Source organism: Periophthalmus magnuspinnatus, chromosome 3, assembly GCF_009829125.3.
Source record: "Periophthalmus magnuspinnatus isolate fPerMag1 chromosome 3, fPerMag1.2.pri, whole genome shotgun sequence".
Taxonomy (NCBI): Eukaryota; Metazoa; Chordata; class Actinopteri; order Gobiiformes; family Gobiidae; genus Periophthalmus; species Periophthalmus magnuspinnatus.
Genome location: NC_047128.1, coordinates 29,266,257 through 29,284,743, shown reverse-complemented (window position 1 = coordinate 29,284,743; position 18,487 = coordinate 29,266,257). Strand labels below are relative to the sequence as shown.

Here is an 18,487-nt window from a genome sequence, read left to right as displayed (position 1 = left end):
TGAGGTTGAAGCAGGATTACAAGAAACTGACAGTAAGGTTTTTGTCTTTTATTGATATACACTATTTAAAGCCTACAGTACAGTATAATGCAAAAAGCACTGCAGTCTTAAAAATTACAAAATTTCAACATACAAAATATACAAGAAATTACAATACACGGCTTGGTAAACGTAAGCTAAAACTGTATTTCCCTTACATTTTTTTACAATACCAATATACAATATATAGGCATAGATGTATGCATTAAATTCTGCATATATGTTGCACGCAACACTCTGATGTGTACCGAACATTCTAGGAATGACATCCATTTGAAAATATCAAATAGGTAGCATTGGACTACAGTTTCATGGGGACATTTTGTTTGATCTTTGGTTGTGACAGAGAGGACGGCATCCAGAATTTGGGGTCATTGCTGGTCTTTCTAAATTGCCTATATTTATTTTAAAATGGTAAGTCTTGTCAAGATGGTATATATATAAGGCATCATTTCAGTGAGTATTCACAAATACCACCATTATTCCACTAATGGTCACTGGTAAAGTTTGTTATAAAATGTTGCAGTAAAAACAGTTGTATGTCTTCATATGTAATTTGCCATCTATATTTTGCATAAACTGAATGCACGTGTCCTCTCTGTTTTTATAACAGGACACATCACAATATATGTTATGTTGCATTCAATACCAATCGCATCCATTCACACAATAAATGCACACTGCACTGAATCTGTCTTTAAAAAGCCTGAGGGTCAAATCCAGGGAATCAACAAACACAATTAAACTAGCACAAACAATATGTTGACAGTCTAATCTATAGGCATCAAGGTATTTTTTTATATATATATTTTTGTTTTATAATAAGGCATGTGGCATTGTTAAAATGCATAGCAAATTCACTTTCACCAGGAAACTGAGTAAATCCCTCATGGGCAACACTCTGTGTCTGCCAGGTGCAGGAGTGACATTGTCAAAAGCCAATGAAAGTACACTAGACCAACACAGTATTGCTATATGACTGATCAGGTTGATGTTGTTATTGCTGCCATAGAGGCCCTACATACAGGAAAAGTCTTAAATTCAGACCTGAATTCCTCCTTGTTCTTACAAAGGGATTTTATATATACTAGCATTATATATAAACATATTTAATACAAAACATATGGTTGTTTCCCAATGCTGCCATAAAGTGTCTTGTAAGCAAACGGAAGGCACACAGAGGGTTCTGGGAAATGTAGTCATTATTGCTGGACTATCAAAAGCACATTTAAGCCTCTTAAGCCTTTTAAAAACTTGTGGGTCATTTGAGCTTGCCTGATAAAATACATTGTACCAGTGGATGCAGAGCAAATGGGCATCTCCATAGCTCCATGTCATTCCCATCTTTCATTAATTTCATTCATGTGTTGCTATATCTATCTTAACATGCCAAAATACATCAAAACACTCTAGTAACATGACATAAGGGGTCACAGCCTATCCTAAATCATGCACACACTAAAATAGTCAGTTGTGCAAATCAACAAAAGCTTTCACTACCTTTCAAAGCTGCTAAAACATTATAAGGCATTTGTTCAACTTGGCGTAGAAGGGGCTGAGACAGACAGTCTACGGACGTCCCAGGAGATTAAAGATGTGGAATGTTGCAGACCGAAAATCCCAAAGTTTTCCATGGCCTTAAACCAAGATGCTACAATCAATAGTGCTGTGGCCAAGACGCCATACACATCTTTCCTGATTGGGATTTGTAGACAGCTTTTTTCAAATGTAGAGACAGCTTCATAGCAGTGTGGTTGTCTGTTGTGGTTGATTGTGCTACTGCAGATCTGGCTCAGTGGCTGCACGCTCCTGAGGTTTCTATGGAGCTCACAGAAGAGGTCATCGTTCATGGAAGTCAGTGCTGGTGAAATAGGGCTAACAACACAGCTGTAAATATGGACTATATAAAAAGAGCTTTGTCTCGGCATGGCTCACGTAGCAGGTGTCACTAAACAGTTGGTGAGGGGAACTGGGAACTGTCCTCTGGTCGTCGTGGGGACTGTGCAGGTTCTTGTGGCTCTGTCTTTGGCCACAGTCATACTTCCTCTATGCTGCTGGAGTTGGGGTGGAGGTGGATCCTTAGCTACGACTGGTTGTGTGCTGCTGCAGGGTGCTGGGACATATCTCTGCCGATGATCTCATTAACTGAAAAACAACATGAAAAAGTAAATTTATTTTTCTTCTTGGTCAATAAATGCATTTTTGTAATAGTTCAATTACAAACAAATATTATTATTACTATGGTATTTATGACAAAATATATTTTAGTTCAATTAAAATATTATTCCTTCTTGTCCAAATCCACTCAACTTTGACTTTACTAATGGTAGCCCATCTGTAGAACATAGTAAAAAAGTAATAACTTTTGTTTGTTTTTACAATTGAACTCTTGAGGTGTAAATGTGATTATTATTTTTTTTTTAAGTGAATAAATGCAAAATTTGTATTTACCACTTTATAACATAGGAGGCCAACACATACGTTTGCCTATTCGTACCTGCCAGCAGAGGGCAGTGTAGACCTATACGCTCCCTGGGAAGGTAACTAAACTTTGAATGTAACTGGAAAATATTGCAGATGAAAAACCCAAATGAGTGACAATTACAAAGGTCATGATATAGTGGCTGTGACATGGAACAAAGTCTTGACAAAACAAATGAGCACGGTCCTTCCATTCACAAACAGTGACCTTTGCCTCACACATGACTTTCCGCACATGTGCTCCAGAGACTCGAGCTGTGGAGATGTCCATTACTTCATTACGTTTAATAGTGGTTCATTTCTCTAGGCTTCTTTCTTTTCTTTATAAAGCTGTGAATAGAACAACCCATTGTTAAAGAGCGCACACAGAGGCAGTCAGCCACAGCAGGTTTAATTACTCCCTAAACTCACTTAGAGCTGATTTGAAAATAAAGAATCTGCTCCTGCTTGTATATGCACATGGGGACCACCAGGAACACAGCGGGTCGCCCATAAAAACGCCTGAGCCATGAAGACAGGCTCAGGACGGGGCATGACGGGGGAAGACCTTCATTTGCTTGGAATTTATGGAAAATATGATGTGAGCTTTTTCCACAGGGGGGTGATACTCTCTGCTAACGGCTCCATCATATGTGGACCGCATGTGCTTGTTAGAGGCACTAAGTCCACAGCAGTGCCAAAAGTCAGGGCTAGGCTAACTGGTTTGGGAGTGTGCAGTATAGGCCTAATGAGACTTCTGGGCCAGTCTGACAGTGGGAGGGTCTGCAACTACAACCTGTCGCTACATGACAGATACAGGAACACCACTTGTGCAACAGTGCTGTAAAAAGTACAGAATCCCCAGGCTAGGAACACATGTTTCCTGTAAGAAAGAAGGCAAAGGTGACTAAATCTGTGATGAACACAGTCAAAATCTTTCAAAAGTTACGGCTTTAAACCAGGAATGTACAAACTGAAATTTAGAGATTACCGGCTCTATTTACGCCAAGGCTGTTAATTCTGAAATGAACGGATTAGAGGAAGAATAACTTTGGCACTAAATCAGATTAAAAATCAGGGTTGAAAGATCAATTGCTATTTGAATGGTTGTAATAAGAAAAACACAAAAGTGACTGTAATTTAAGTGGAGCTAATTGTGTAGTTTGGACCTCTACAAACATATTTTGAAATAAATATATCAGCAGTTCATACTATCACAGCTCATGTTCATGCTCCTGGATGTGTTTAAAAAGGCCAGTTACATTTAAAACAGATCGCAAATCTAATGGCAATCACATTACAACTTTTATATCTATCAAAAACCATGAAAAAAAAAAAGTAATAATCTTGAGCACCCCCACAGAAAGCCTGTGCACCACTTGTGGGACATGTCTGCATTCTACTGGCTAAACTGCAGAGTACAACACAACAAGAACTATTTCCAATTTCCAAAAACCCAAAATGAAACTAACTCAAAGTGTTTACTGGCAGAAATCTCTCACAATATTGTCTTTGTTTTGTGCTTGTTGCTTTGTGTCTGGCCACCATCACTCACATCATCCTGTTAGCGTGGGAGGTTCTTCCTTTCCCATGTCAGCCATGTGCACACACACTGACACTTGACAAGCAGCGCAGATCTCACACTTCACTAAATGTACTACATACACAACATACTGCATTACGTACACAATATACTGCGGACGACCGGGGCCTTTCCACAAACAATATTGACTGCATCCCTCTGCCTTACCACATTTAACTTGATTGTGACAATTTATAGACAAACCAAACATTATCAAACACATGCAGTCTTTTGTGTTTTAAATGGGAGCTTTTACTGCAATTCCACGCAACACGAGGCAAAGGGCAGGCAGAACAACACTAAGTGGGCGTTTGCAAAAAGGCATATCACTTTCCACTGTGCTGATTAGAATGTTGCACGGGCAAATATTAAGGTCTAAATAACACACATAAATGGCATAATCATTCAGTGTGCTATATTTGCTTCTATCTTTCCACAATATTAAAAAATCTGTTCTAATTAAGTTCAATCTAGTTTTCTTGTTCTCAATTAGGACAAATTCCCCCTTGGTCTGACCGAAAGGAGAAAACCACAAATGGGGAGTGTTCTGATTTACATAAATGATGATGATTTTTCTGGTTATCCATGAGTAAGACGTGTTACTCAAATTCAGTTACAGCGGGCCGCATCAATACTGAGGAAGTGAAAGAGCCGTTCTGAGTGGCCTGGTGTATGGTAGGTTTCATATGCTGATAGTGTTTTCTGTGGAGGACACCAAATGGATGACAAAGCAGCACAAAGTCAGTACTGTTGTATTAAGAACAGGGGAGATCCTCTGCAGATGACTGTGAGGGGGACTCCCTACACACACTGCTCAGAATATTAGAACTATTCAACTATGAGAGGTCTTAGGCTTTACCGCTTCAACACATGAGCCAAAGATGAATACACTGTGAATACAACTGCTAATACTTCAGAATATAAAGTATAATTCATGGCAGGGAGACCACCTGTGCCTTTTTCGTTGTCCTTCACAGCCATATATAGACCTCTGTTCTCTGCCGCACTTATCAGAATCAGAAATAGTGAGACATTTTGGGGGTAATATGTTGCCACCCATTGCTATCATAATTTCTCATTAGAGATTGCATTATGATGACTAGAAACTGACATCATGTGGTACTATTGCAGTTATCTGTGAGGTAAAATTTCTCTCAGTGTCCCATCACATTTAACAACTTGTCCTCCTTTTTCGATAATTTGTGGTGGTCAACTTAATTCATAGCGATGACTAGTATTTTTTCTATTGCCTTTTGCAACAGCAGCAGCAGCAGCATTAATACTCTTACTACTAACTTGGGACATTTGCTTCTCAAACAAATACTTTAGCCTGTTTGGAATATAAAAAGCCCATGGTTATTTTTTCTCTTCTCCAAAAAATTAAAATAGAAGAAAGTAAGGCTGCACAATTGATTGCAAATATTGATATTGTAGTTTGTTTTTTTTTAATTGTAAAAAAGGTAGAGATTAGTTTTTATGTTGACACAGTTGGATTAGTAAATCAAGGCGTGTATATTTTGTTTTGAATTAACTTATTGCATCAAAAACAGTATTTTAAAAATCATAATAATATTGTTATCTCTATACAAAATATAGTAAATGAATACAACATATTTCTCTCATATTGTGGAGCGCTGGGAGAGAGAAAAAAGTTATTATTTATGGAGGATGGGGGCTGTATATACAGAATATAGGCATTTTCAGTTTAGTATAATGTGGGCAGAATATTGGCAGCAGCACTTACATTATATTTAACAGAAACGGAAACAGAAGACTAATTTGTTTATTTTTGAAACTTTCCTGTGTGCCTTAATACTGCAAGAGTCTGAGTAATGTAAAACAGAGGAGGAATAGGCAGATGAACAGTGACTATGATAAACATGTCTACTGTTGAAATGGAAAAAAGGTAATTATCATAACCCTGTGACACGCTCACCAAAGTTCCCCGAAGCAGGCACAAAAACATGACTTTGGCGCAGCGGCTTAAGCAAATAACCAGGAGATTGACTGATTCCTCAGCCCAGCAAATGAACACAACATGCCACAATGGAAAACATTTGTGTGGAGGGAACACAGAGAGGCAAGACTGGGTTTGCCTGCAAAAAGGAATATCAAAGCTCACAGTTTCCACTCGCTGCACACGTTTGAAGACAAACTACTCAGCACACTGGAAAGAGCTACAGCCTAGGTTCAAGATTGAGCGAAGGGGCATAGAAAGAGTAGACTTGAATGCATGTTGGACTTCCCATCTGATCTGGTGATGGAGTGATATGGTGTTGGCCGATACAGCCGCTTTAGTTAGTCCACTCAGCAGGAGCACAGCACAGAAGCACAATAAGCTTTAGGATTAAAACCATTGGGGTCTGAACAACAGAGCTACCTGGGGGTGTATTATAAGACTCCCATAATGGCAGCCGTAAGGTTAGAGAGAAAGTATTAATCTGTTCAATATTTGTTTGGACAGATAAAAAATATAGTTAGAAAATATATACGTTTTTCACTACACTTTATAAGTTGTACCCTCCCCATTATGTACAATATGGAATAGCACTCAATAACCTGTAGTAATAATATTGAAATGCAGTTGTAATATGTACAATATAGCAAGTTATGACAGTGTGTTACATTGTACTGATGTAGATGTGTCAAGTGTAGTATAACATACAGAAAGTGTTACCTTAACTTATTTAATATAGTTAGAGACTGATTAGAGGCAAACCAAAATATTGAGTATCGTATATTTGTTTCCAAAAATTAAAAATTGTATATAGTTAAATACCTATGTACGGTAATTTAGAAAGTTGAAAAGATATATTCATCACAATTCAGGACTCCAACAGAACAGACGTTGTAACCAAATACCACAGTGATGTGTGATTTACAGTCTTTTTATCACACCTGCGGAGATAGGAGTGTTTGACTGACATTTACAGGGAACAGGGGCCCTGAGGATACTGTTGCCACTCACCAGATTATACTTTCAATCAGAATCAAGCCCACTAGCAAAAATCAACACGCACTGACAGAGACTAGCGATGTGTGGGCACAAGCCAATCTCCCTTTTATTCAACTAACAACCTTCATCCATGAATGTAAAACTGAGCTCCCTTTGTGTTTCAGCACTTGTTGTTCTTTCTGGAGGAAAAGATGGCCCTGGTACATGTTTCCTATTGGGTTTGAGCTGCGACCAAGACCTCTGAGACTGTAATTGTGTGGAAAGATGACACAAGTCCCTTTTCCATTTCACAGACAGAAGCTGCAGAGTCCTGTGGAAACAGTTACAATCCACTCGCTGTTTTTCATGCTACCAATCAGGAGAGTGTATTGTTTGGAACTTAGTAAATTTTCAAAATATTCCTAATTACATGATTACAAATGAGACGACTGAAGATTAATATTGAATGTTGTGTACAATTTTCTAAGTCTGGATCAAGAAAAAATATGATTTCACATTGACAAAAGTGTTGTGACACCATCAATTTATTAAGAATTTATGTAGATTAAGATTTAGATTTATACTTGTACTGTATACTGTATGTTTTATTAACATTTTAAAAAGTACAATGTTTCTTTGTAATTTCGTGCAAAAAATGTAAACTAAACTAATTTATCAACCTGCAAAAGTCTAACAACAATGTTATTTTTTTCTAAGCCTCACAGGAAACTTTTACCAACAACTTAAAGCAATACACAAAAAGCTACAATCGGTGCATTAAGTCTCACACTGCTGTTCAAATGAACCATCCTTGCTTTTTATTTCTATTGTCAGCAACACTAATCATTATCTTGTCACCCATTTTTCATTCAAATGCATTTGCTCTTCGTGTTGTACAGCCCCAGGCTGTATTGTCAGATTTTGTCTTGGCGCTGAGTGGCCCTGCAGTGGGACTGAGGCTGAAGTAGTCTGTCCATCTGTCTGTCAGTCTGTCCGCTCACCTCCTGTGTCTTCTGCTTTGTACACACACGCGCTCTCACCTCCGACAACACAAACACACACAAACACACAAGCTCGCACACATCTGAGGCATGCACACGTGTGCGTCACAAGGCCCATCTGCTGCTAACTAGAGCCGCCTCTACACCGCCCCTCCCAGCGCGGGACACTCAGATGACTTCAAATGATTGGTTTATCTCAGACCCTTCATGTAGAATCAAATTAGATTAAACCATACAGCCAGAATTAACACAGTGTAATTGCTATATAGCACAAGGTACAGCTGAAAAAAGTAATAAATGGGCAAAGATGTTAGATTAAAGAGAAATTATACAGATATGCCATTTTTTATATAATAATTTGTTTGTACAGCTCAACATGTTTGGAAATCATCCTAAAGTTTATATTTACAATGCTTTAGTCATGTTTCAATTATGTACACATATGCTGAGTTTTGTTTCACACTTATGATTGATCAAAAGATGGTTTGTTTTCACTGATTGTTGCAAGGCAAACTGATAGTGACATAGTGTTGTTATACAACTTGATGCTGGTTTGAGTGTAAAAAATTTCAAATGTTAAGATTTTTCTGATAATCTGTGCACATAGTGGTTTCTTTGAGAGTGCAATAACCCCTGAAACTTATTGCTGGGTAAATCTCCCTGCGGCTAGTACTTCAAAACATAGCCTACAGATCAGGCATGGCATAGAACAGCTATTTTTAGACACTGGCTCCAAACAAGAGCTTACATTCCCAGTCAAACTGTGTCACACAAACTTTTCTCACAGTTTCTGGGTAGGACAAGTGCAGCTGACAACTTGTGACAAAACCAATGAGCAAAGTACTGAGCAACAAGTCAAAACAAATGACTGAAAACAGAGAGTAGCATAAATATTATGTTCAAATATGTTAATAATGGCTGTGGGTGTATACATCAATATTGTCACTGATGTGTTCCCACCAGATCTTTGGACCCATTTAATTAAGCTCTTGTAAGAACAAAGTCACTTGTCTGTCCAACCAAGACCTGTCTCCTGTCTATACAGAGAAAATAAAAAAGAAAAAAAATAACAAAGGATTTAAACCTGTAAAAACTAGGACCAAAGCACAAGCGAACTTTGCTTTTGTTGTAAATGATAGACAACCAATGAGCTCTTCTGTTTCCCATGTTAGGATCCGCTCCTGGTTTTTGCCTTCTCCTCCTCCTCTCTGCAGCTCCCCCTCCCTTCTGTGTTCTGTCTGTGTTGAGTCTCCACCTTACCTGGACGTGACATGGGCGTGACCAGACCATGTTTGGCAGATGGCACCCCTGTTTTCCATCATCCCATCATCTGCAATATAAGAAGCCTGGCTCTTCAACCACTCCTCACCAGTTCGTTGTTTCTGCTACCAGTGCCACCTGCCTGCCCACCTGTCCACCTGCTCACCTGCCTGTCCAACTACCTGCATGCCTGTCTGCCATTTGCCCTTATAATATTGTAATAAACCACTTACCAATTTACCTGCTGTGATCTGTTTTCTGTCTTAGGGAAACTGTGACATCCCATGAGTCACTGAAATAAACAAACCTGCTTGCATGGCCCAGTTTGAGAAAAAAACTAAAATCTCCATTTGAGTTTGGTCTGAGATGCAGAGGAAGTGGTGACCAGACTGTTAAAATGTTTATATTAGATACAGAGAGAACCAGTCTGGATCCCAAGCTACAATAGCACACCACCATGACCTGAGGTAATGATTAACTCTAAACGCTTTGCTCTCCCATTTGCAGCAGACCAGCCTCTCAAACTACACATAGGATAAGTACAGGTAGATGCTAAGGACATCACAGGGCAGGGTTCATTCAGAGGAAAAGAAAACCCTACATGTCCTGACTTCACAGTCAATTGTTAAGTCAACAAGTTCTCCTGAGCATCCTAATTAGAGTTGTTAACGCACACTCAAACACACACAGGATGTAATTACTGCACCACACAACCGCTGCCTCTGCCTCAGCTCCAGTCCAGAACTGTGCTGGCAAAGCAAAGCACCAGTTCAAGCAGTGTAGTGAAGCTAAAGACACAAGATGAACAAGAATTATGTCAAGTAAAAACATTTTAGGTTTGTACATTTCTCAAACAAATGTTTAACTGTGAGCAAAATGTGCCTCTCAACTGTGACCTTGTCACCCCATTCAGGGAACTAGCCCTTCAAAAATTAATCTGTGGTCAAGAGATGAAATACTAGTGCACTGAGCCCAGAGGTTTCAGTAAAACTACTGCTGTCCAGTATAAAGTCAGTGAATACAAGATCGTTGTTACAGGGGAACACAATCCCCCCAAGACCCTGGACATTTTCAGACTGAAAATGAGATTAATCACAGATGGGTGTTCAACATATTTGGTGTAAAAGGAAAATGTGATAATGAGATGAGAAAGACAGACACACAGAAGGCCATAACAGAAACTCTAAATAAGTTTCTATTTTGAGCAGACATGGACTGTATAAATACCCAGAGGTCTTTATTTATGACCGTTTTGCTGAGGTGACTTGTCTCAAGTGAAAATGACGTTTAGAGCTACAGGCGCTTCAAGCTGAAAAGGATTGAAGTATGTTGTATGTGTGTATATGTGGTATGTGTGTGCAGTATTCATGTGTATGTATGTTCTCCACAAAGATATAGAAAAGCATTACCATCGTCCAGCGTGATGTCCTGCAGGCCAATGGAGCGGAAGGCAGGCTCTCTGTCCTCTGGCTCCTGTTTAATGTTGAGTCTGTCTGCATCCGAGGAGTACTGCCCCAAAGGTCCCGCTGGAGGGGACAGGGTGGCCATAACGGGGCTGGTGGTCTGAGGAGAGAGCTGTCCTGAATGCTGCTGTAGAGGTCCCAGAGGACTGCCCCCAGAGGTGGGGGAGGATGATGAGGGGGACTGATACGACACAGAGTGCAGCTGGGGCGATGACGGCCCTGAGTGCGGAGAAGGGATCATTCTGGGAGGGGGCGCACAAGAGGGTGTGGGACAGGACGCTGACCTTTGACCTACAGGGTGGTACGCCATAGTCCGCTGCAGGGGGGATGAGTGTTGCCCTAGGAGTGGGTGAGCCGAGGAAGAGGGCGCCTGTGTGGAGTTTGGCCCACAGTGATAGCCTCCCAGGCCGTGAAGGCCCAGAAGAGACTGATTCTGAGGGGAGCCTGCGAGGAGAGACGAAGACGGTGGGGCAGAGGGCGAGGGGCAGGAAGATGAAGAGTAGCCTATTCCAAGACTTACGGAGTGGGGTCCTGTATTAGTACTCTGCTGAAAGGGGAGGCTCTCATAGCCCTGCGCAGTCAGACTGGACTGGCCGTTGAAAGCCAGACTGGGGGTGTGGCTATGCATGGGGCCATAGGATGGGCGCGGAGGAGCAGGATGAGGACTGGGACCAGGACTGGGCTGGAAAGACATGTGGCAGTCTGTGGGCGGCTGCTGCAAACTGTGTCCCTGAAGGTGAGGCAGGTGTTGGAATGAGGGGGAGCTAAGTGGGGGGCAGGGGGGGTGTGGGACCAACAGGCCCGGGCCAGAGCTAGCAGCCAGACCATGAGGCGAGCTGGACAGAAGGCCGTCCGGTGGGGGGCCATGCTCAGGAGAAGGCAGCTGGGTACGCACCAGAGTGGCACTGTGTGCCAGGGGCATGGTCAGAGGGGCCGCAGCAGGATGCTCCAAGTCCTCTCGCTGTTCCTGTTTGACCAATACTGCAGGCAAAACACAATCATTATGAGAGGTGTTACACAAATTAGTACAAAGGTCATTTCTTTCACCTGCAGGTAAGCCCTAAATTAGTAAATGTTGCATTAACGTAACCTAAATAATATCTATGTCAAAATATTTATTGAAATGTAAAACTTTAAAATCTACAAGTTCCAAAAGCTTCATATTTCGAACAGCAATTGGGGTCATTCCCTTGATAGTGATGGTGCTGCTGTTCCACTCAGTAACCTATTTCTCAATCTGCTGCCTTGTGACACTAAGTTTTATTTTTATCCAACTCTGAATCAGAGGGAGAGCATATGTTGTCAGTCTGGGTGCTATCACGAGAAATGCTGTGTGTGAATAGTATATCAATGTCCCCAATCCAATATTCAGGTCAAAAGTACAAGCTCATTTATGGATAATGGTGATCCACCTCAAGTAAAGAATTTTGACAGGAAGCCTACTGACTCTTTAGTCCTCTGTTATAAATGATTAAAATGATTAAATTGGCATAATGTATCTTAACAGTGATCATTCAATAGAACTACTTGATCACAAATAGCAGGAGGTATTGGTGGTTACTGCACTAGTATCAGCACCCGGTTTGAATGACAGAGCAGGGTCGTTGCCGTTGTTTCAGATTGGTTGGCCTAATCTGTCAGCAGGGAAAACAGGAACTGCATGTGCCGAGTGGGCGTGCTTGCAAACAGAGCGGTGTCGCGGAGGAGGCAGACCTGCACACACTCGCTGCTGTGGTAACACTTTGGTATTGGATGTGCTGCACAAACGTAAATATTCACCCGCAATTTCTATTTCACTTTGACTCATTTATAGAACAAAAGCAGCAAATCAATGTTTACATAAATCATAACTTGTATCATTTTGCAATACAAAACTCATGCAAATATACTAACATAGCATTGAATTTGGCAAGTGTTCATGTTTTTGCCCAGTGTAGACCACAGTAAGACTTTCTTTGCATAAGGACAGAAATGGGGTCAGTAAAGTCTCCGATGTCTGCCACTTGCCTAAAAACTAAAACACTGAATACAAGACTATACAGTCTATACCAAAGGCTCATGAGTTAGTGGTATAGCATACCTGGCAGGTATGTGAAGCGCTGGGATTGGCTTCTTTTCCTTTTGCCATTACAGACGTAGAACTGCACCTGCACAGCTGAGCTCACAGTCTTACTGTGATACGGAGGCACCTCCACCAGTATGCAGGACTGGAGCACAGAGATATTCTTTTAATGCTGATTTTATCACTGACAAGAAAATAGCAGTAACAAATACTCACCCCTTGAGATTTTTCACAAATAATTTTTGCTTCTACCTCCCATTGTGGTCTTCCGTCTGCAAAAAATAAAACAAATTGATCCCATTACTGGTAGGTATTCAGATCCCACAGTACATCTTTACACTTATAATTTGCCCTATAACACCATTTTGTACTGATTAGTTGTTTTTAAAAAGTCTCCATGTGCTGTCAAAAAGCAACAGCAACAATATGGTTACCAATTTTCTTAATTCAATATAGAAACAATTCAGACACAAAGTTGCCAAAAAGTACTGCTTAATCCCACACACAGAGGCTTTTTGACTCTACACTCAGTGTATTTTTGTCTGAAGTACTTTCAGACAAAAGTCTTCACGTCTTTCTGATATCTACGTAACTTAGGTCGTCTACACAGTAATCCACTGTCAGATAATTCCATGCCATTATAGAGATTATTCCCTTTAGTGAAGGAAGATCTTAACTCTTAGTTGACAGGGAGTATTTATTCCAATGAGCAAATGACCTTGACTGTATTTGCAGTTGACAGAGCTGCATTATTACTGTAAAACTTGTTGACATTCAACAGGCAAGAGCAAGGGCCCCACATGCTCTTTCAGACAACAAGCAGCAACAGGAACCTCATTCCATAGGAAGACAATGACTGGGATAATCCAGACACCTAGTGCACGCCAGTGAGCAGAGAAAACCACTTTAGACAAACCAACCTGTTTACTATGGCCAGTAAAAGCACACATAATATATCTCTATTTGGATCTGACAGTATTAGATCCTCAAACTCTATAGACAAGCAGAGAATCTGGTCAAATCCAACAGCGGATTGCACACGATGGTTGATGAAGTGCATAACATCATAAAACATTAACTGTAGATTATTCTACTAGAGTAGGTCCGGCCAATATTTTGTAATACTAAACAACTTAAATAAGCATTAATTCACCATTTCTATTATTTATATATTAAGTCAGTGAAAGGCAAAACAGTAGATATGCATGTAAAACTGCCAAAGGCACAAAAAGACACAACAGTATACACTACTGCTCTTGATTATCATTTAGACGATTAGTCAAAATTTTTTTGCTGCGAGAGACGCTAGACTCTGAAAAGCCTTTACTTTATGATGATGTTGAGTCAAGCAATGAAGACTCAAACAACATAATTATTAACTCTTGTTCACTGCTTTCATTCAGTCAAGGCCTCATTCTCTGCATACCCATATTGCACCTCTATGCCTCTTCTATTTGAACATCAGGGAGTGTTTTCAGCTGTGCTGCTTTTGTATGCCACGCTTCACCTGGTACCCCTTAAAGCACTAAGACATTCCTTCATGGAGCTTTTGCCCTAGAAAATCTTAAGAACATGCCCTTGCCCCCACCTCTCACAAAATCGCCACCAAACTTGATACCATGTGTGAACTGGACTTGGTTGCTCTACATTGCCTTGAGTAGGCATAGACTGGCTTGACAGATGTTAGCCATTTAAGTTCCCTTCCATGGGAACAGTCATTACATGAATAATAAAAGGCAATAAAATAAAGAAAGATAAGGTTAAGAAAAGCAGAGTAACAATGTGAAACTATAAGGGTCATACATCAAATCAAAATAATTTCCAAAATCAAATAATTTTACCAGATATATCACTATTCTTGTGTGATAAATAAGTATGAGGTTCCACATCCGTCCTAGTCCTTATGGCTCACATGAATGCCACTAGAGCGGTGCAGCTGCTGTGTGCATACTGCTGTGTGCATACTGCTCTTACCAGGGCCCTTCTCCAGGAAGATGACCTTGGACTCTGGAAAAAAGTTGGAGCCGGTGATGAGCAGCTCCTCTCCCCCACTGACTAGACAGCTGGTCAGGCTGGACTTCTCCACCTGGGGTAGCTCTTGAGCTGATCGTTGGGCTACAAAAACCATTGAATAAAAATGTTTTTAAATTATTAATTGCTGAGCTGCTTTTTCCGTGAAAGATTGTGCACTATTAGGTGTCTTAGAAAATATTACAGTTTAAAATGAAAAATTTACTTTTTAGAGCTTTTAACCATAATGGTTTCCCCTTCTCATTTACACACTCGAAGTTGTATTTAGAGTGATTGTGCATGTTTGAGTAATCTTTATTCTGTATTCAAGATGCCATTGCTCCTTTCAACTACTGTTATCACCTCCCCTGGTCACTGTGTGATTAATAAGTGTACTTTTTTTTGTATACTCTCATGACCTCACAGCTGGTGGACACTCACAGCATTCTACAGGGATGGAAGCCGCCTGCAGCGAAAGCACCTTCCCATTGGCCTGTGGGATGTGCACCCTGAACACCACACGCACCCGGGTGTTCTTTCGTCCGATGTCTGTCTCTCCTTTACGCAGTTCAATGTCAGAGTTTCGTAGCTTTAGGATACCGGCACAGTCAATACTGGAAGGAAAGGAAAATAGTTGAGTCTATCAATTAATGGTTGTATTTCAAGCATTATGTAACTTTTCTAGTGGATGATCCACCACCAGCTTGTCTCCATGGAGATGTTATTGCTTTCCCTCAAATGTTCCAGAGTATGGCATGCCATGTATTTATCTCCAAAGAGATAAAACACCTATAATAGAATAAATGGAAAACAGGTAAATTTAATGCTATACTGTGGAACATTCTAGGCAAATGGTGGCTCAGCTGCTTCTTCAGTTCTGAAGAACTGGAGAAGTGGCATGGATGAGTAGCAAAATGCCTTCACTCCTACAACGATTTGTCTAGTTAAGAGATTTAAACTTCACCTTTTGCTATGGATCAGCCCTGGACGACTGAGGGATTACACAGACATTCTAGGCAAAGCAAACCGGAAAGGACTTTTCATCAAAAATGTTACATAGTAAAGATCTACGTACCTGGCTGACATGTTGTTTTCAGGCAAAAGAGGAATTTCTAGAACTTTGGTGCTGGACACTATGATTTCTTGGCTAGCCGTGGCCACAGTTTTCCCTGTTATCCGGTGGACCTGGTAGAAAGCGTGGGGTCTCAAATAGCGGTCATCTGCTGTGCCAATGAACATTTGCAGATTGATAGGCTTCTCACTGTATCCCATGAGCTGCAAAAACATATGAAGCATTTAATTAAATGTTTGTTTCATGATTTCCATTTGGTTGATGGGAGGTACAAGCCAATATATAAGTTACCAATGTATTCAAGAACAATCACTTGAACACTGGCAGCTGTGGAAGAGAGCAGCATTTGGATTTTGCTGAATTTTGACATTGTGAATGTACTCAGCCAAGATGACATGTCAAAGGAAAGTGCTGTGTGACAGTTAGGAACAACAAAAAGATGGAAACGCAGTCAGGAACTCCTCCAAGGGACAGAACAAACACACGGTCACACAATCCTACTACTGTTGTAATGTTTTTCTTGGCAAACTGGCCCAGATCAGCATAGTCCCACCATACAGCGCTCCAGCTTACCAGCGGGCACTCGTCCATCAGGAAAACCCACTGAGGGCACCTGGAAAGAACAGCCCTTTCATTACAGTTCAGCACACACACTGCCAAGCATCCACCAACCTCACTGAAGCTGGCAACAGCAAACCTCTTTGACATGTACGTCACAAAGTGTGTTAATGTTAGTGTATGGAGGCAAAAGCAAAGGAAGAGGAAAATGCCACAACAAATTTACAGAATCTTAGCTTTTGTTCAGAGGAAAAGAATTTTTTTTTTTACTCCATGGCCTCATGTGGTTAAAGCACAAGGGCCAGAAACATTAAAGGAAGCAGTGGAAAAGTGGATTTGGTTGTGTTTACATCAGGTTTATGGGAGAGGACAGGCCCTCAGAGACAAGCGCTTTAAATCAAGTAGTAGCCTTGGTCAGTATTATCAGTCCTTCTATATTTCTGTATTATGTTATGTAACTGACTTTATAAAGTTATCTTTACTTGTAGACTGATATATGAACATTGAACACAGATTGATGCTAGATCGATAATGGATTTACATTTGACAGTTAAGAAACCACAGAAACAATATATCTGACTGGAACTAGTTTAAGCATTCAAAGTTTGGTCCTCTGTCTGCTTCATGATCTTGTCTGTAGGCTGCCAATGAAGTCAATTCATACAGACAGTACTAGCATAGGTGGATGTATGTATATGTGTGTGTGCGTGCATGTCTTCATAAATCTGAGCATGTTTATTCACAGCTCCATGTGTGTTCCAGACAACGTAAAATGAGTTAACAGTGCCTTGTGGAATGCAAGTGTTTAGCTAGTATAGCTAGTGCAGATTTAGCTTTTTAAAAGGAACATTTGTTTAGCTAGTTGAATAAGAGATGGTTCAGAAATATCTGGGCCAATGTGGCACAGTACTAAAGATGCTTTAGATATTTGCTGAGGCTTTTGTTTTTGATATTGCAATTGTTTGTTTTTGTTGTTGTTTTTTTGTTTTTTTTAACTTTTAAGACGAAAACACATGTCAAGCAGCAATAATCAGAGGTGTAAACAAGCCCATGGAGAGTAGTAAGTCTTTGTGGACACACACCCCGGACTTGCTCCAAATTCCTGCGTCACCACCCCCCACATCTCTGTCAGAGTGTGAAATACTGCATGATGGTGGTCTTTGCACTCCTAACTCCTCACCTTTCAGCCTGTCCAAAGAGCCAGAGCCCAGCTGGGAGGTCAGCAAGAAGCCCAAGCCTGATAGAGATCAAGTCTTTTATTAAACCACGTTGACATTAAACCAGTCACATGGCAAGGGTCTTCTGCCCACTCAAGCCTATACTAACGTACAGCTGTTGCTGTGTTTGCTTGCGGATCGGGTTAAGGATGAACTCTCTCCTCTAAATAAAACCACTGGATACAGTTACATACTTAGGTCTAACTAAATAAAGAGTCACTTATTTTTGGCCTTCATCTGTTCCACTGATCCAGTAATGTGGCTCACAAGTTGTGGGAAGAACACTGCATACATATAAGGGTTACACTGTATATAGGCAAAATGTGACACTTCTCAAAACAGAAATCTGAGGCCAAATGCAATGGCCAAAAATATACCAAATTAGAACGATTAATCTACTGCCAACAGCCTAAGCTAAATGTTACATTTAGTTTCTCTTAAACTACAGTATAATCTTAATGTTCCTGTCACCTTTTCGGTGCTGTCCCTGTCCTCACCCCTCAACTGAGCCACAGCTCTCTGGCGTAACTTGACACTTTCTCACAACAAGCGCCTGACTCTGCCAAGTTGTTTCCCTTTGTTGCTCCAGTGTTGCTATGGTGACACAGTATGTGTGTGCGTATGAGAGAGAGATGCAAACTTACACTGGTGTAAACTAGGACCCTGCAGCTTATGTTACTAAGCATAGTACAATACATGTGACTTAGAATTAGCAATGCTAGAGGTTTTGTTTATAGGTAAAAAGAGTTAAGACTATGAGAGCATGGCTGAAATGGTGCCAAATCTTGATTTGTCAGAGGCTCTTGTGGCATCACAGCGTGGGACACA

General features: G+C 40.6%; 1 protein-coding gene across 2 annotated transcripts in view; it reads right to left on the bottom strand.

Annotated features, from left to right (window-relative positions):
• Positions 1-28: 28 nt before the first annotated feature.
• Positions 29-18,487, bottom strand: part of nfatc3a (nuclear factor of activated T cells 3a) — a 32,134-nt gene continuing 13,675 nt past the window's right edge. Inside the window, exons 4-10 of one of the 2 annotated variants that reach the window (XM_033984371.2) lie at positions 15,888-16,087; positions 15,254-15,426; positions 14,777-14,917; positions 13,019-13,074; positions 12,821-12,947; positions 10,687-11,721; positions 29-2,184 (exon numbers count right to left, since the gene is read on the bottom strand). In XM_033984371.2, the coding sequence (XP_033840262.1) occupies positions 2,123-2,184; positions 10,687-11,721; positions 12,821-12,947; positions 13,019-13,074; positions 14,777-14,917; positions 15,254-15,426; positions 15,888-16,087 (1,794 nt within the window). In that variant the 3' untranslated portion in view covers positions 29-2,122. The remainder of the gene's footprint in view (positions 2,185-10,686; positions 11,722-12,820; positions 12,948-13,018; positions 13,075-14,776; positions 14,918-15,253; positions 15,427-15,887; positions 16,088-18,487) is intronic. The other variant, XM_055232557.1, reaches the window with a different exon arrangement.